The sequence below is a fragment of the Triturus cristatus genome, chromosome 5_2 (assembly GCF_964204655.1).
Source record: "Triturus cristatus chromosome 5_2, aTriCri1.1, whole genome shotgun sequence".
NCBI lineage: Eukaryota > Metazoa > Chordata > Amphibia > Caudata > Salamandridae > Triturus > Triturus cristatus.
The window spans coordinates 452112510-452132623 of NC_140588.1; the positions used below are offsets into that span (position 1 = coordinate 452112510).

At 45.1% G+C, this 20114-nt stretch overlaps 1 protein-coding gene across 1 annotated transcript in view; it reads right to left on the reverse strand.

The window, feature by feature from the left end:
- STK17A (serine/threonine kinase 17a) overlaps positions 1-20114 on the reverse strand; it is a 274808-nt gene that overhangs the window by 44207 nt on the left and 210487 nt on the right. Inside the window, exons 5-6 of the mRNA XM_085607415.1 lie at positions 3631-3679; positions 3353-3532 (exon numbers count right to left, since the gene is read on the reverse strand). Of these exons, the coding sequence (XP_085463541.1) occupies positions 3353-3532; positions 3631-3679 (229 nt within the window). The remainder of the gene's footprint in view (positions 1-3352; positions 3533-3630; positions 3680-20114) is intronic.

Sequence of the window (20114 nt, forward strand, 5' to 3'; positions counted from 1 at the left end):
TTTTTTTGCTAATATTGCGTAAGTCCATAAATCTTTTTGGTCAAAGAGTATCCCAAGATATGAGTAGCTCTTTGTGGGCTCTATCTTTTGTCCCTCCACAAACATGTCCTTACATCTTTAATTTCCCTGGCCACACCTCATAACGAATGTCTTTGATATATTAACCTTGAGTCCAAGACCATTTATAAAGTTAGAGAAGTTATCTAGCACCATCTGTAAACCTATTGGCGTACGAGACATTAAAACCGCGCCGTCCGCATACAGGAGAGCGGGAATAGGATAACCAACTATCTGGGGGAAGTCATGGCTATCCTTAATCAGAGCCTCTTCCAGACCATTAATATAGAGGTTAAAAAGAAAGGGGGCCAGAACACAGCCTTGTCTAACCCCCTCCTAATAGGAAATGGGTCAGTAAATTCTCCACTTACACCAAATCAGACTCTGCCCTGTGCGTGGTTATAAAGGCACCTGAGAAAAAGGATTATTCAAGCTTCAACCCCTGTTGCTTCAAGAATCTTCCAAAGCATATCCTGTTCCATGGAGTCAAAAGCAGCAGTGAGATCCACAAAGGCTAAAAACAGTCTGCTCCCTTTCACCTGGGTGTATTTCCCGATAAAAATGGCTAAATTTAGACTCTGCTGCATTGTTATTAGGCCCTCCCTAAACCCATATTGGATATCAGAGAGGACTTTGTTATACTCTGCCCAGGAATGTAAGCGTTCTGAGGTTATTCAGCCCACAACTTTAACCAGGGAATCCAATAATGAAATGGGCCTGTAACAGCCCGGATCCTGGCGGTTACCTTTTTTAAAAATAGGCACAATTAATGGCTCAGTCCAGGTATCTAAAAAGGGGGCATAACAACAAGCATCGATTACCTGGGTAACGACTGGAGCCCACAGGGCCAGATTTACCTTAAACAAGTCAGCCGGCACCCCATCAGGGTACCGCCCAGGGTTGCAGAAATGGGCCGAATAACTTCCTCCAGAGTAAACTCAAGACTTCAATGCTGGATATCAGTATCCGGTAAAGTATTTCTGAAGTTGACTCCAATATTATCACCAGGATCATATACTTTTGTAAAATGGTCTATCCAAAGGTTCTCGCTTATGGCGATTTCCATAAACGGACCTCCTTTGGTGTTCAGAAAGGGTGCCGTAACAGCTTTCCAGAATGCCGAGCTGTCACCTTGTAATGCAGCTTTATGCAAAGATTCCCAGGCATCGTTTCGTAATTCAGATTTTCTTTTCTTAATGGCTAATCTATAATCAGCTCTTGCCTGCCTCACACCAATCGGGATTCTTGGGGTCTCCAGTAATAACTTTTTTAGGTTTTTATAAGCTTGAGAACAGATTGTATCAAACCATCCCTCGGTTTTCCTTCTATTAGAGGTCTGCACATGTAAAGCCTTCCTCACCTCTGCTGAAATAAATTTAAAGGAGGACAAAATATTATCCGATGAAGCTGTATCACTTAAACAAGTCTCAAGGGCAATCTTACTGATCTGGAGCAATTTTTTGTAACTATGAAAGGGTCCACTAATGCCCAATGCAAGGTATACCCATTTGTCTTATCCAACATGAGACTGGATATGGCCTAGTCGTTGTTGTCAGCTCTCTGGGACATCTTTAACGGCAGTACAATGGATAGCATAACGGAAAATGATCACTTAACGAAATATCTCCAACCGCAAAGGAGCGAAGATTAGAAGAGTGGCTATTTGTCAGGAATACATAATCTATGGTACTATATAGACCTCTTCCATTAAAGGTGTATCCCATGGGCGATGGCTGAGCACAAATCTCGTTCGCAAAACCTAAATCAAGGCTAAATACCATTTCATTATAAAAGTCCCCCAGCACAGAGTGATAAAAATGGGTATTACTGGACTCCTCTTCATATATAAAATGACATTGCTTTCCATCCACATTTATACATAATGAGCAATTAAAATCCCCTCCCACAATAACCATCATATCTTTTGAGCTGTTACTACATTTGGCCTTCACATCCTTAATAAGTTTAGTCACTATCAAACCATTAATCAGTCAATATCTCAACACAAAATTGGAATAACTTTTTAATACATATTCAATGATTAACATCGAAAGCGAGGCACAGAGTGTGGGATGGCTCTCCGATTCCCTATTGAAAACTCTTGAAGCATCATGGTCTGGTGTAAAGATGATATCCTCTAAAAGAGGACTTTTCTCAGCATGAACCCGCTACATGTTTAGACTTATGGCACATATTGAATCATACATGTTTCACAGAGGGATTCCCCAACAAACTGATGGTCTTCATCCATATGCCACTGCATAAAAAACACTCCTAAGCTGGATGTATCTGGGCAAACACTACACTATATGGAGTTGCTGATCTGTCTGCGCTATGGTGTTCAGACAAAGACAAACACTATACAGAGGTTCCCTGATGGATTTTTGAAATGGTACAAGATGGACATTTCATAGAAAGTGAAGCTATCACATAGTTTATTCCAAAAAATGAAAAATTAAAGTATAAAACTAAACATTTTCTGGTCAAGCAAAGGATTTAAGACCAAAGTCCAGTGCTGCCGATCTTGCTCAGAAGAATCAGCAAAACACTGAGGCATCACTGCCACTATTGGGTATCATCTGACAGTGAAGCTGCTGGCTGCCTTAAAATTACAGCGTTCCATTTAAATCTTTGCAAAGCTGCTGCCTTATTTTCTTTCACTTCCTTATACATTTTCCACTTACTATTTACGATTGTTTTTTGTTTTAAATCAAATTCAACTTATGTGGTTTGCAGATAAGACTTGTACAAGAGATATTATCTCGTTACTATTAGGACTGGTCAGAGTTAATTACGTAAAGAATTGCCATGATGGAGAAATATTGCATACTGCTTTCCTCCACAGTTGGTCCCAGCTAACCCCAAAACCACCACTGGGGATCGTATGAAGGTAAGATTTATCTAGTAAGAGAGTGCTCTCAATCGTTTATTCAAGTTTTACGTGAAGGGTAGATCAAGGCAGTAAAGTTTGAACTAGGCAAAAGTATCGCAGTGAGTGTCTGAAATCAATGATTTAAAGTAAAACCTCCAAAAATATTCATCGCAGATCAAGCTTATTTGACCATTATCCTTCAGTTTAGTTGACAAGTAGCGACTGAATAAGCAAGGTCATCGGAAAAGGATTAGATCTACCAGAACAGGGGTTACCCCAGTTAAAAGCAAGGCTTGACACATTTTAAACACATTTTTGTAGAATTCCTGAAGAAAATGCATCTCTCACTGCCTTCCTTATCTACCCTTAAATAAAAAAAATTGTGAACAGGTAACGCCTAATGAGCTTTAAAAAAATACTTACTGTGGTTTTTTCACTAGAAGGGTTTTGATGAAGTCAACAGCCAAATCGGAGATGCCATTAAAGTCTTCCTCAGAGTAAGTTAAATTTATTTGGGAAATGTTCAGGAATGTCTGCTGTTTGTCGTCTCCCAAGAAAGGTGACGATCCTGTTAGCATTATATACGCCAGCACTCCAATACTCCTACAAGAAATTATACGGAATACTTGCATTACAGTTCATACAAATGAATAACATAATTTAATGACCAATAAAGTTAAACAATTGATGGCTTTACATACCACATATCTGTTGATGTGCTGATTGGTTCGTAATTGAGGATTTCAGGAGCTAAAACAAAAAAATATATATATATTATACATACATCAGATCACTTGGTTTAGGAATCTTGTACCATCTATAACCGCAAACGCTCCTCATTCACAGAGATAAACCTCTAAACAATAATGAAAATGGGAATTAGAATATGTGAGCGCTTTCAAATGACAGCCTGAAATTGGCACAGGTTTACTGGCGCCACAATTACTCTTCAGCATAACACAGCATCATACCTGGAATTAAGAAAGCATAAGCAATGTACTGAGTACAGAATATTCACCAACTCACAGTACAATAAAAAAATGTTTTAGCTCATGGAAGGCATTAATATTATTCAGGATATCTGATCTTGCAATCATATCCATGTTTGGACGAAGTATCAGACATTGTTTTTTCACAAAGCCCAAGATTTTTTGGGTGTATTTGATCACACACAGTGTCAGCTTAGGTCCGGGCTAGCTGAATTGATGAGATTGCCTTTATAATCATCGTCTATGTTAACAAATGTAATTTCGATGTATTGCATGAACATTTATCATTGGGTCATTATCTTGAGAATCTGTAATGGTTGAAGCCCTTGTGGACGTACACTGTACACCGGTGGTATAAACTAACACTTCTACTGGATTTTCACATCTGTACAGGGCTTTTAACTTGCAGCACCAGTTACTGCTGAATAGCAGATTCCTTTCAAAACTTTTTTAAAGAAATTGACTGGCACAAGTAAAGACCAAAACTACCTGTCCCTTGTACTGATTACTTTTGGGATCTGCATGGGAGAGGTACGTTTTGGAGGTTATATAATCGGAAATGAAACAAACTCAGTGATCTAACATGGATTCCGCGCTTGACCACATTGTGATCTTAGTTAATTTACAAATCTTCATGTCCCATATTTCCATAATTGATCAAAGCTGGGAGGGAGTATGAATGGGCTTAACACCAGTATTAGGCTGAGCTAAGTCTTCTTAGTTTCTAGGTGTTTTGGGCGACATCTACTTTCTCTGGTTAAATCGCTTTAAATTTTGTGTCTAACATGGGGGTCTCACCAATTTTCAAAGCAGTTTTGCAGGAAAACTAGCATAGAGACCAATACAATAGTCGGTACATGAAAGGGCAATGTAGTGCTTTAAGTGCGAGTAAAAAAGGTGGCAAGCGTGGGTTTCTAAAAAGGGGCATGAGCAAAGAAATGGAATCCTTTCAAAGAGGTGTGGCCTATGTAATTAAGGGTGTCACTTAAAATAAATCAACTAAAATGTGCTTTATGCAGCATGCCATCTTACCAGCATTTGGGTGGCTCTCTAGGAGTTTGTTCTTTTTGCATCCAAACATGTCACATAACTTCCAACTAATGTACCTAAAACAAGTCAGACCTTTTAGTTTTGCCATTGCTCGTTAGCTGTAGCAGGTAAGTACCAATGAATTTGTGAATAATTAGAATTGAACAGGTTTCAATTCTGAAAATAGGAGACTGAATTACAGATTAATAATATCTGTGGAATGGGTAGTGCCTCAGACACTCCCGTTCTTCACTTTACGCCAGGGTCTTCTGCATTCACTCACTCTGTTAGACACTTGTGCCCTTTTTTTCACCCCCATATCATTCTGAAGTCCTCCATCAGCATATGTCACACTTTCCTAAATTCATCAGTGGCACATATGCGACTAGCGCTCTATAGACACAACAAGGATTGTATGTGGATGTAATCGGCACAACTATGACCCACTGACAGGCACTGTGAGAAACTCACACTGCCTTCTGCTCAACTCCAGAGCTCTCAATTGAGCGCTATCATAAACACCCACCGATGAACAAGTTACTTACCTTCGGTAACGCTTTTTCTGGTGGATACAGTATATGCCTGTGGATTCCTCACCTTGTGAATATCCCCTGCGCCAGATACATTTGGAAATGTTTGTAGCTCTCCACGCCGACGAGGACGACGTCACAATAGAATGGCTCCGCCCGCGGCTCCGCTGACGTCACTGGAGCCATAAGAGGGCCTCGTCGGCCTGATGACGTCAGTTCCACACTTTTTTTTCCGTGCCTTCGAGGCACACGGACGGACCGACAACAATGTATATACAGTATACACAGTACATAATATACAAACCAACACACACAATGTGAAGTCAATGCAGGAAAGCAAACGAAATAACACTTCCTTTGACAGTAAAAAGATAAATTTGACACATTATTACTACTATAGGTATACAAGGGTGGACAACGGGGAGGCAGGTGGGTCAGTGAGGAATCCACAGGCAGATACTGTATCCGCCAGAAAAAGCGTTACCGAAGGTAAGTAACTTGTTCTTCTGATGGATACATCTGCCCGTGGATTCCTCACCTTGTGAATAGATTCCCACAGCAGTCCCCACTCCCGGAGGAGGGTGTCCACCCTTCTATACCAAAAAGTACTGAAGGACGGAACGAACAAAGTGTCCGTCACTCCTCACCTCGGTATCTAAGCAGTAATGCTTCGCGAAAGTGTGGAGGGAGGCCCAAGTTGCCGCTCCACAAATGTCCTCCACAGGAACACCTCTAGACAAGGCAGATGTAGAAGACTTTGCCCTGGTAGAATGCGCTCTTATACCCTCTGGAGGTTCCTTACCGGCCAAAGAGTGACAGATCTTGATGCACAAGATAATCCATCTGGAAAGGGAGCGCTTGTGCACCGCTCTGCCTTTCCTGCAGCCAATGAAGCCCACGAAGAGCTGGCCATCCACTCGAAAGTCTTTAGTTCTATAGATGTAAAAACTCACCGCCCTTTTAGGGTCCAAGCGGTGAAGCCGCTCATCCTTCTTGGAAGGGTGAGGATAGAAGGTAGGAAGGGTAATGGACTGCCCCAGATGGAAAGGAGTTACCACCTTAGGCAGAAAAGCAGCTCTGGTCCTGAGAACCATTCTTTCAGCATGAATGGTCAAGAACGGGGGTTTCGAACTCGGAGCTTGAAGCTCACTTACCCTCCTTGCCGAGGTAATGGCAATGAGAAAAACTGTTTTAAAAGACAATAGCCTCAAGGGACACTTGTGCAAGGGTTCAAAGGGAGAATCCATCAAGTAAGTTAAGACCAGATTTAAGTCCCATTGAGGCACAATAAATGGAGTGGGCGGAAATTTGTTGGTAAGGTCCTTAATAAACCGTAACACAATAGGTGATTTAAACAAGGACGGCTGATCCAGCAAGCAAAGGAATGCCGACAAAGCTGATAAATAACCCTTCACAGTAGCTACAGCAAAACCTTGCTGAGCTAGAGAGAGAGCAAACTGAAGGATGTTGGATAAATGAGCCCTCAAAGGGTCAATAGACTTCTCCCCACACCAATGGACAAATTTGGACCACCTATAGGAATAGATAGACTTGGTGGAGTGACGCCTGGCAGACAAAATCACAACCACCACATCAGGCGGGAGAGAAAAAGAATTCCAGTTGCCCCGTTCAATCTCCAGGCATGAAGGTGTAAGCTCTGGAGGTGTGGGTGTAGAACCTGCCCCTGCGACTGGAGGTCTGCCCTGAGAGGGAGACGGAGCGGAGGGCACGAGGAGAGGTGGAGAAGATCTGTATACCACACCCTTCTTGGCCAATCCGGGGCGATCAATATGACTTGGGCCCGGTCTTGGCGAATCTTCCACAGAACCCGAGGAATCAAGGGTATGGGAGGAAACGCGTAAAGGAGATGTGAGTCCCATCTCAACTGAAACGCGTCCCCCAAAGCTCCCTTTATCGGATACTGGAGACTGCAGAATGACGGGCAGTTAGTGTTCTCGTGAGTGGTAAACGGGTCCACCCGAGGAGTTCCCCACGTCCAAAAGACGTGATGAACTATCTCCGGATGGAGCCTCCACTCGTGGTGGGCAGAGAACTGACGACTGAGACTGTCTGCACGCACGTTCAGAACTCCGGCCAGATGATTTGCCATCAGACAAATCTGATGAACCTGAACCCAGGACCAGAGACGCAGAGCCTCTCTGCAGAGACAATGCGACCCCACTCCTCCCTGCTTGTTGACATAGCACATCGCGGTAGTGTTGTCCGTCAGGACTTGAACCGACGGACCGCGAAGGGAAGGGAGAAAGGCCTAGAGTGCCAAACGTATCGCCCGCAATTCCAAAAGGTTGATGTGAAGCAACCTTTCCTCTGGAGACCAAGAACCCTTGATCTCCAGATCCCCCAGATGCGCACCCCACCCTAAAGTGGATGCATCCGTTATCACTGTGGCCACCGATGGAGGTAGATGGAAGGGCTTTCCCTGAGACAGATTGCCCTCCACGCTCCACCAAGACAGGTCCGCTGCAGCTTCTCTGGAGATCCTCAAAGACTCCCTGAGATCTCCGTTGAGCGGATACCACTGCATGCGGAGGCACCACTGGCGCGCCCTCATGTGCCAGCGTGCATGGTTGACCAACAGAATGCAGGAAGCAAACAGACCGAGCAGGCGAAGGACCTTCAGGACTGGAACGACCGCTCCATTGTAAAACAAGGGAATCATCTCCTGTATGTCGAGAATCCTTTGAGGAGGTGGGAATGCTCGACACACAGTAGTGTCCAGTACCGCCCCTATGAACAGGCTGCACTGAGAGGGCACCAGGTGAGATTTGGGCATGTTTATCGAGAAACCCAATTTGTATAACAGCTGAGTTGTACCCTGCAGATGATGAAGCACCTTCTCTGGCGACTCTGCTTTGATCAGCCGGTCGTCCTGATAGGGGAAAACTGGAATCCCCAACCTTCTGAGATGGGCTGCCACCACTGCCATCACCTTGGTGAAGACTCGAGGTGCAGTAGTAAGACCAAACGGGAGAACCGCAAACCGATAATGATGCGACCCTACCGTAAAACGGAGATACTTCCTGTGCGACTCCAGGATCGGAATATGAAAATACGCATCCTGCAAGTCGATCGACACCATCCAGTCCTCCTGTAGCAGCGCTTGAAGAACTTGCGCAAGGGTGAGCATCTTGAAATTCTCCTGCTTCACAAAAAGGTTCAAGATCCTGAAATCCAGGAGTGGACGTAGCCTGCCATCCTTCTTGGGTATCAGGAAATACCGGGAATAGCATCCCTAACCCCTTTCCCGCTCTGGAACCACCTCTATTGCACCTTTTTTCAGCAATGTAAGGACTTCCTCCTGCAGGAGAAGAAGGTGGTCCTCCGCACAAGCACATTGGCAAAGTGGGTCATTAGGAAGGAATTCCCGAAAGGGAAGAGCATACACATTTTTTACAAGATTTAGAACCCAAAAGGTCTGTAGTGACCGATTCCCAATCTTATAGAAAATGGGTAAGCCGACCCCCCACAGGACCAACATGATCCAGAATGGTGGATCTAGGGCTGCTTTGCAGTGGTAGGAGGGAGGGAAGAAGAGGAGGAGGAGGAGGAGGAGAGCTGACGACCTCGTGGACGACCTCTGTTCTTGCCCCTGTAGTTCTTATACAGGGTATTTTGCTGCTGCCGAGGCTGCCTATAGGTCTGAAAGGACGACCTCCCAAAACCTCTGTACCTCCTGTAAGAGAAACCTCTAGGCTGCGCCTGCAGGCTCAGAGACTTAGCCGTGGCTTTGCTGTCCTTGAACCTTTCCAAGGCTGCATCTGCTTTCTTTCCGAACAGCCCAGAACCATCAAAGGGCAGGCCCAGAAGTGTTGTCTGCACATCTGGAGAGAACTCCGACGATTTAAGCCAAGCACTTCTCCTTGTGGCAACCGAGGAGACCATGATCCTGGCAACAGAGACCGTAGTGTCCAAACCACTCTGAATAACCTGTCGTGCAGCCGCCTGAGTGTCCGACAAGACCTCATTAAAATTCTGCCAGTCCTCCTTAATTTAGGAGCCAGCTGTTTTGCAGAATCCGTAAGAGCGTGGCTGTAACGGCCCAAAAGACAGGTGGCATTTGTGGACTTCAAGGCCATACTCGCCGAGGAGAACACTTTCTTGGCCGACTGATCAAGCTTTTTCGACTCCCTTTCACTAGGAACTTGTGGAAATGCCCCAGATGACTTCTTTGAACAGACAGCTTGAACCACCAGACTTTCAGGAGAAGGATGGGATGTAAGAAAGTCCGGATCTCCTGGAGCCGCCCTGTACCTCCTAGCAACAGATTTAGACACTGCCGGAGCTGACTGGGCTTACGCCAAACCTCCATGACTGGCTCAGTGATGGCATCCTTAAAAGGAAGCAAAGGCTCCACCACAGTGGAGGGAGAATGAAGAACCTCCGTCAGGATGTTGTATTTAAATTCAGCCGTTGGGAGCTGCAAGTCCAAGAGCTCCGCTGCTTTTCTTAGGACAGTGTGGTAAGGAGCCACATCCTTAAAGGGAGCATCTGTAGGAGGAGAAAGCTCCCATTCTGGGGACAAATCAAGGCCACTTGCCTCTTTTAGTTCCTCAAACAAGTCATCTGACTCTAGGAGGTCACCCTCTACAATTTCTTCCGCCCGATACCTCTGCTCTTCTAAAATTCTCTGTGCCTCTCGCCTGGATCTAATCCTCAGAACCGGCGTCGGCGGCGCCGCACACAACTCCGATGGAGCCAGAGCCAGCGCCAGCGCCAGCGTCGAACACGGATCCGGAGGTACAGCCTGAGACGAACGAGGTAGAGTTGGTGGAGCCGGAGAAGAAGGAAGCCGAGGACGTAGACGCCGGGAAATGCCAAGACGGCGCTGCTGGAAAGAATGGCATAAAGGGAGCCTGAGCATAGGCCTGAGGAACCCCCAAATTAAAGGCCATTGGACCCATGGGACCGAAGGTGCTCCAGAGGGGTACATAGCTCTAGAAAAGACACCACACATGGCATTCAAATAATGCGATGGGTCTTGTCCCGGACCAGGAAAAGGGGGGTAAGACTGAGGCATTACCGGACTCGGGCCAATTGGCGCTGACGGTGTAACTATTGGAGTCGACGACTCATCAGGAATCGGAGCCTCTTCCGCCGGTGAATGCGTGGTCGTCGGAGATGGAGCCGGAGCCGGAGAGCGCTCCGGAGAAGCTGCAGGCGAAGCCGGGCAAACAGGTGAAGCTGGATTCGACACAGAAGGAGAGGGAGAAACATAGTCCTTACGACGTCGAGGAACTGGTGAAGTCGATCTCAGTGCCGTCTCCTTATCCGAACGGCGTCGAGAGCCATGCCTCGGCTTCCTTTTATGTTTCTTTGACTTTGAAGCATGACCCGACGTCGAACCCGACCTCGACCTGGATCTTGATCTCGAACGCCTTCGACCTCTCTTCTCCTTCCTCATATTCGCTATGAATAGCTTGGCGTCTCTCTCCTTTAATGCCTTTGGGTTCATTTTGCGGCAGCAAGAGCACCCCTCGATGTCGTGATCCGACGACAGGCACCAGACACAAACCTCGTGTGGATCCGTGATGGACATGTGTTTTCCACACTCCCTACAGGGCTTGAACCCGGACTTCCTTGTCGACATCCTTAAGATGAGACCAGAAACACAAAGTAACTAGAAAAGCTACGGAGAGTCCCAAAAAACCGTTAGCGTCGACGGCGCGGAAAAAAGGGAACTGACGTCATCACGCCGACGAGGCCCTCTTATGGCTCCAGTGACGTCAGCGGAGCCGCGAGCGGAGCCATTCTATTGTGACGTCATCCTCGTCGGCGTGGAGAGCTACAAACATTTCCGAATGTTGCTGGCGCAGGGGATATTCACAAGGTGAGGAATCCACTGGCAGATGTATCCATCAGAAAATCTCAACTAACTCAGACACGTGGAGGTGACTCAGTTTAAAGCATCACCATAAAAGAGTAAAAGGTTGCATGAAAAAAATCTGCATAAACACAACACCTTGAAAAACCAGCTTTGGCAAGGTTAATAGGTCAAGCTTATGAATGCACGGTCAAGACAGAACTAAAAATCTATGCACGTTGTTGACTGCTCCTCCTGTGCTGCTGCCAGAGAAAAACGCCCTAAATTATCTAGTTATAGAATACACTTTAATAGCACTACAAGGGCGGATTAAAAGTTCAAGCTCAGGCAGCTGGTTAAATAAACAAAATGATCAACGCTGTGTGGAGGGTGAACACTTTTTTTGCGGAAGCACAAATCTTCTGCCAAATCAAAACATACTCCTCGCTCACAACATGTAGATCGATGCAAAGCTCCTCTCCTGGAGGTTCTCACATAATTGTCAGACCAGAAAAAGCAACTACTCTTGGGAAATGCAAGATAAAGTAAAACGTGAAATGTAAACAGGTATTGCATCACCGACGTGAAATACCTCGAGGGGGTTTTACAAGCCTTGTTGAGAGATTGTTAAGGACATGAATTTAGAGCCCAAGAGACCCCTTTCAAAGTCGGCTACAAATTACTGCCAGGTTTAAGACCCATCATGACACATGGCCCACTCAAAGTCATGGGGCCACTGAAGAGGATGTGCTAATGTGCTGATCAGAACACCTGAAAGAAATTAAAGGACAACCACTACCTCAAACTGAAAAAGAAACAAGTATTAGCAAAGACAAAAAGGTCTCGTCTATGCAAGAGTTATTGGCTTTGTCAACGTCTTTTAGCCATGTTGTACCACAGCATGCTGAAAGTTAGAAAAAGAGAGCTATAACATGGCCAGCGCTAGTAGAGTCATAACGCTTTCTTCTGGCGGGCAGGAGGTAGCAAACAACAATGGGGCAGGTTGGACGGTGCAAGCAACAACTAAAGAGGGTTGGGGCAAGCAGCAGCAATGCGGGAGTGGGACAGGAGAGAAAAGGCAAGCAACAACAATGTGGGTGGGACAAGGCAAGCAACAACAACTGGGGAGGGCGTGAATGGGACAGGACAGGCAAGCAACAATGCAGGAAGGAGCAGGTGGGGCAGAACAAGAAAGCAACAACGCGGGAGGGTGGACAGGGCAAACAAAGCGGGGGCGGGTGGGGCAGGGCACGCAGGCAATACGGGAGGTGGGAATGGGGCAAGCAACAACGTGGGTGGCAGGTGGTACGAGGCAAGCAAGCAACAACGCGGGAGGTGGGCTGGTGGGGGGCAAACAACAACACGGGAGGGAGCAGGTTGGGGATGGGGCAGGAAAGAACGTGGGAGGGTGGGTGGGTGATATGGAACAGCCAAGTAACAACATGGAAATAACACGGTGGGTGGGATGAAACAAGCAAGCAACAACAAGGGAAGGGGCCGGTGGGAGGGAAGGGGGAAAACAAAGCAATGTGGGAGGGCAGCAGGGCGAAGGTGCAAGCAAGCAACAACGCGGGGGCCGGCAGAACAAGGCAAGAACGATGAGGGAGTGGGGCAGGTTGGGACAGTACAAGCAAGCAACAGTGCAGGTTTAGGACAGGGAAAACAAGCAACAATGGGGGTAGGCAGCAGGGGAGAACGGAGCAAGCAAGCAACAACACTAGGGCGGGCAGGACGGGACAAGCAACAACACTGGTGTGGGACTGGGAGCCATGGGGCAAGTAAGCAACTATGCAGGAAGGGAAAATCAACGGGACAGGGGTGGGAGGATGAGACAGTCTGCAAACACATGCACTCTTATGGAGTGCTGCTATTAAGAGAAGGAAGCTTCAACAGCGCAAGAAGTGGAAGGATACTGGGCAAGTGAGAAGTACTTGGGCCATGCTCCAGGGGAGAGATAAACACGAAGAGAGGTGAAGCTGGCACGCACTGACCAAAGAGAAGCAAGGAAATGAGAGTGAAAATGAAGCCAACCAAAAGTAAGCAATGGGCGGGCTCTAAGCTCCCTGTAAGTATACAAAACAACAGCCGTCTCCCTCACATCCTTCTACCCCCTCCCACTTTTATTGCTGGGCCCCTCCTGCCAACCTCTGTTACTGCTTGCCACCTCCCACCATCTCAGTGTTGTTGCTTGGCCCTCTCTTCCTCCCCTTTCTCTTCTTGCTCGTCCTCTCCCACCCTCCCCCGATGTCGTTTGCGCCACCCATTCTCCCCTGTTGTTGCTTGCTCCCTTGCTTCTTCTCCCGTTGTTGCTTGCCTCCTCTCACCGTTCTGTCCCAGATGAAAAAGCAAAACACTGGCAAAGCCAATAAATCTTGCCAATGAGGAAGCTACTGGCTTTGTCAATGTTTTGTTTAGTCATGTTGTACACCAGCGCAGCTGCTGTGCAGCATGGCTTAAAGTAAGAAAGCGATATGACTCCGCCAATGCTGACCGCGTCATTTCATTCAAGCTGGCCTGAAAAAAAAAAAAACACTGACAAAGGCAATAACTCTCACGGAAGCGAGACCTATTGCATTTGCAAATGTTTGTTCTACATTACTCTGTGGCAGTCATACCAATCTGCGACAAAAAATATATCACCGTAGCAGCCTTTTCCTAAAGATCATCTCGTTATAAATCACTTTTGAGACTGCACGTTTGGATACAGCAGGGGCTTGTATACCCCCCTTAAAACATCTATGCGCCCTGACATTCTGTTGCTAGTCTTCACATGATTTGTTAAACTAATGCAAGTATCAGCACTGCACCTGTGTTATAACGGTATTAGGAGATTACGATACTTATATGATAGTTAATTCAGGGAGTGGTAAATGTGAACATTTAAATAACATTAGCCAAAAGCTGTGGATGACCTCCAAAGCACACGACTCTAAGATCCCTGTGCCGGTTTGTTTGCCGAAAAATCTATTTTCATTTACTGCACATGGTTAAAGCTTAAGTTATGGTTAGTAGAAAGGCCAATGTATAAGGTAAACATCTGAGATGTAGTTTAGTGGCTCAAATGTTCATTATGAAACCTGGGGACCTGTGTTCTAACCCCGCCTCAGGTACTTGACTGAAAATCGTTTGATACTGGACAAGTCCCTTAATCTTCATGTGTCTGGAACTGGATAGTTGCGTACACTGGAAAGCATCTGTAAGTATGTGGAATTACAATTTCACTGTCCAATTATAATGTATAAATACTCAACTGACGTATACTTGTACCATCTTCCTACATCCCCGCTAATGAACTGCACTTTGCTGCTATGCACCTAGGCTAGTGCTATATAATAGCATACATAAATACGAAGGCTGGGTGTAAATGAGCCAAAGACTCCTCACACCCAGAAGAAGCTAACTAGTAGTCGTTAATCACATGTATAATCTGTATCACGTGCATCTACATGGGTGCTGGGTGACAATTCTAGCATCTTTTTTTTTTATCGCATACATTTGATGTAATAAACTTGGTTGTAGATCATAAATTAGCACAGTGCAGTTTCAAGCTGATAGCTAAGTCTTCCTGTAAAATAAAGGGGCTAAATCATCTCCAGAATGGTTTTGAGTAGTACCAAGACGCACTGAGGAACTCACCCTCTCATCCAAGAATAAAGGGGAGTCAAAATATACATGAGTACTGCCTTGAAGCGTCTGTCTGTCCATAAAAATATGACTAGAATGACTCAAGGTCCTCTAAATCACCACCTTATTGGAAGATGACTGAAAATAGAGTAATGTTTTAGCGTATCTGCGACTGAATAAATTGGATTTCATACAGGAACATGCAAGTCAGATAAGAATATTAGGATCATCTTAAAAAAAAAAACAGGAAACCCGATACAGATAGAGAAGGTATTTTCAAGGAGGGCCAACATACGCATTAAATAATTCCAGTGAAAGGTAGGCCCTCTTACACGTAGGTACATCAAACCCACTTGAACGTCCGCCCCACAAAACTAACATCCCACCTGCAATTCTACATTTTGGTACTAGAGAACCAGGAACGGGGTGAACCTTGTTGAGCTCACAAGGTTGCCCGCTGGGGGAGCGCCGCCCAAGTTCTCGGCCAGTATGCTCCCAGATGATGGTGGAGACTAACGCATCAAGAGCATCACTGGCTCGATTTGTGTGGCATCATTCAGTTCACCAACACAGGAGACCTTGCGTCCTACCTGGTAACTCATCTGCTTGCTATGTGCTGGAGGCTCTTTTTGTTTGTGTTGGACATTGTCGGTGGTTACCTGCGAGCTTGTGCTGATGAAGACAACTTATGGATGACAACTCAAGCCCCCTGCAAGATGGTGTAATAGAGTGCATGGCGTAACACAGCAAGTTAGAAACCAGGGGAGTGAATAGCAACTGTGAAAAAAGGTGGGAAGCTCTATCAGGAACTCTAAGGACCCCAAACAGTTTAGAGGCTTCACCACCACTGTGAAGATATTTGCTGCATGGGTCACGGAGGTCTGCCCCCACCACCAGCATAGATACTTGTGCACAGACCTCACTGGAGGAGCTGATAAGCAATGGGATAAGTGTTTTTTTTCCCCAGAAGCATTCAGAATTTAAAGACAGCTCCGAAGGCAGGAGTAGGGCAAAGGACAATCCTTATGATCTACCTACCCTCATCCCATTCGTCTGCTTACCGTGATGGAAATCGGATGCAGCCAGAAAAAGTGGAAATGTCGACTGGTGCAGAAGAGCTCATGCAGGATCCAAGACTCTCAGTAAATCAAGTGTTCGGATGAGGCTATATCTGCCCCAATACTGCTGCATGCAGCTCAATGTCCAAATCAAGTGCATGATACCATAATGCATGCTTTCTGATAGTTTTTTTTACCAGCGTCTTTATCCAAGTCTCTGATAACTTCTACGGGCAACATGCAACTATAGGAGACAACTGCTCACCCGCCCTGCTATCTACCGCCTTGCAAGTAATCTTGTGAATAACTACAGTATGGGCCATGATAAGCCAAGGCATATGGGGGAAAAGGAAGAAAACAGAGCCACACATCTAGCTCCTAAGGCAATCTTCAAACTAGGAAAGAGGCCTTAACACAGCTTTTTAAAGTGGCCTGGCTACCACATATTTACTGAAAATTAACAAATTAAAGGAAATCAAAGCAATAGAGGCTCGGAGTATAGCCTGCAGCTTTTAAATACGTTAGGTTGCCACCCAGTTGAACCACAGGAGATGTTTAACTTCTAGTCTGATGAAAGTGGTGAAACAAACAACTGGAGCTATAGACAAACTCAGAATTAGATGTTGCCTGGAGTTAGATGGAGTGAACAGCTGACTGAGCAAGAGTCATACAGGCTCTGGGGAAACCTGGGTAAAGAGGCCAAGACAGAGAGGTTATGGTGGGAAAACAAAGTGAAAACAATCTACAATAGGACAATTCTACAAACAATCTTATATCAGCTTGTGGTCTTACAATCACTGCATGTGCAGAGACTTGTACAGAGGATCTGTTATTGGATCTTGACCCAGAAAAACAAGTATCTACATCAAAGGCAAATTTGTCTACATTCTATAATCTTATTATACCTCACAGGGATCATTTAGCATTCATAGCAGCTGTTGTCATCTGGGAAATGTGTAAGCAAATGGGAATTCTTGTCTAATGAGATAACATGTTGTGGCCCTAGAAGACAGCTCAAATGGAACGCATAAGAGGCCCAAAGAGGTCTCTTGAAAGTTGGAAGATATCAAGAATAAAGCTGGTCTTAATAACCTCATACAAGAGAGGGTAGAAGGCCCAATCCACAGGGGCTTCAAAATTTCCTCTTGAAGCAGAAGGTATATGCGCCAGTGCACCCAACTAAATCTCTGTCCATTGATGTCTTTTCCTTTCACATACGAGCAGACTTCTGTCATGCAACAATGACATGGCGTTGGCAGAGCAGATAACCTATAACTCCTTTGCAATATACGGAAGCAGTGGTCTACAGTCAGGAGTCTGCCAAATTGAAAATTTTGTATGTTCATCCTAGAAAAGCTGAAAAAGAAATGACACCCACGATGTGGAAAGATTAAAGAAAAATTGTTCCTCTTACGTTTTAGAACTATCTCCAGTTTCTGTAGATGTTGAGGATGCTATTACATATTGAAGTTAATAAAAACAGTTTAGTTGAATAGTGCTCACCATATCATTTAGTTTAGAAAGTGGCACAGGATTTGGAGGCCGAGGGTTTAATGAGTTTAACCTTCCTTAGTTGACTGTCTATTGACAGCCAGGATAAATTTTCCCTTGGAAGATGACAGGGATGCACATCTTCAGGAAGTCCATGTGAAATCTGAGGGAGGGTGCAGTGGTCAACGAAAGGGCAGAGAAATCGATAATTAATGTATTATATGCTAATAATGGGATCAATGCTTGGCTCCTGGTATTAAATAAAAAATTTATTTGTGGCTAGTCAAGAAAAATACTCACTCACCGGAATCTTTACTTCTTTAATGGAATGAGTTTAGCTCATTAGCGTTAAAACTTAAATCTGGTTAGAACTAAATCACTAAAATCCTCACAAAGTCTGCTTAAAGGAGACCCACCTCGGTGCTCATGATCACTCCATGCTTTACCAACTAGGCTATATTGTATTGGACGCCTCTACATAAAGCTGTGTTTTAAAACGAGTTGCCATTCTTGGCGACCAAGATATGTGGCAATGTATTCATACTAATGCGGATAATAAAGGCTGTTGGGTAATAGCTTAGGTGGGTACTGGTAAGCAATTGACAATGATATGCACAACCTACACACAATTGTTTATAGAGCCGGCAGAGACCGAGGGACCGCTGATTCTCTGTGTAGATATTAGCATACCGTTAAATCTTGTTAATCATCTCAGTAAAGAAATCAGTAGCACATGAAAACAAAGGAGGGTCACAAATGAATAGGGTTTGATGGTCAATTAAATTGTCATATAATCAAATATTATTGCTTACATAACTGTTTGACTGCAATAAAGGGTAGGGGGCACGAGGGTACAGTTTCTGCTCCAAGCCATATAAAAACAATTCACAAATTGATGTACTTCTGTGCACTGAATAGTCAACCCAGCAGACTTCCCACATACAGATGCATCTTAAAATATTATCACGTCACAATCTCTTTCTAGTTCACCTGGTTCTCCCAACAAATCAAAACACAGGTGAAATGCTGGACGTTTGATCAATCACTATTAGTGGCTGAGGCTTATAAAAGTATAAAGATGCAGAATACCATGCAAAGGTTCACGCTGCTAAGTATGGGACAGCTTCAGCTGATATTGTATGGGGCACATTAAAGCCTACAATAAGAACTGCACTATCAAACACAATTGGAAAAGTTAAAGCAGCTTATCAGGAGATTGAGAGGCTTCAACTGTAATTATATCAATTAGAATGTCTACATGGGTCTCCATTTAATTCTTAGCAAACCTCTATAGAGGAAACTGATATTTATTATCAATTAGTTGCCACTTGATCCCTCCCAGATTAGGGGATAACGTGTCTGATGTATGCCTTCCAACATCAGTCAGGCTTGTTTGAACATAGTGAAAAGAATGGGGGAAAAGCCTCACTTTGAAATTAAAGGAGAAACCACCGATGAATACAATAGCTTTGATTCGCAATAAGGCTGGACGTGAAATGCGATATCCTAATGTTACTAGGAAAGTGAAATTCACTTACAACTAATTAGCACATATAAGTCCCAAGTAAAGGGGTACTACATGTACCCAGGGCCACTAAATGAAATGCTACTAGTGGGCCTGCAGCACTATTATGCCACCCACTTAAGTAGCCCTTTAAACAGCTCTCCGTTCTACCATTGCAGCCTGTGTGTGCTATTTTAAACTGCCATTTCGACCTGACAAGATAAACCTCTTTCCAGGCCCAAACCTCCTTTTTTAATACATACAAGTACCTCTAGGGTAGGCCCCATACTAAGTCACAATTCCTAAAATGCCACTTTTAGAAAGTTGGCATTTTGTTGCCCTAATTGTTTGGAGCCTGCAGTCTGTATTATGGATCACATGACTAGGTGTAGCTAGCAGTCTGTCTTTGTTAACTGCTCCCAGACAGTGATACAAAGGGAAAATAGGTGTTGGCAGAATGGGCCATCTCTGATTTGATAGGGGGCGGGGCTGTCACCTACCACACTTGCACATCACAAAGGTTCGGCCTGGGCACATTCACAAAGGGTTAAATACTAGTCTTTTGTGACACCAGAAAAGCTAGGGGCAGGGCGGTAGGAAATTCCATGCACCTCTGGGGGTGGAAGCCTCTAGAAACTTCTCCTACTTTAAAGTGGGCACCAGGTATAAACATTGGCCCTTCAGTACACCTCTGGACCTATGGAAGACTTAGAAGGACTGCTGTGCTGCTCTGCAAGAAGGAATGCACTCTTCTGCCTAAGTGAGAAGGACTGGACCTGCATCTTAAACCTAGGACGACCACAATAACTCCAAGGGCTAGTTGGCTGGCCTCCTGGTCAGAGCCTCAGGGATAGAAAAGGCTTCAACCACATTGAACCCATCAGCTGGACTCTGCCTGCTAAGAGTCCTACCCTCAAATGGTGCCACCCCAGTCATCAACCATTGGAAGTGGGCCTGAAGGTGCTCTGTCAGCCCAGCTGTGGTCTCTTAGGCAGAACCAATGCAGCACGATGCACCTCCTCGCATCTCCACATCACAACCACCACTACGCAGGACTTCCCTACATAAGCCTTGGTCAACGGCATCCTCTACAACAACATTGGATCTCGAATTACAAGCCCCATTGCCTGCCTCATCCG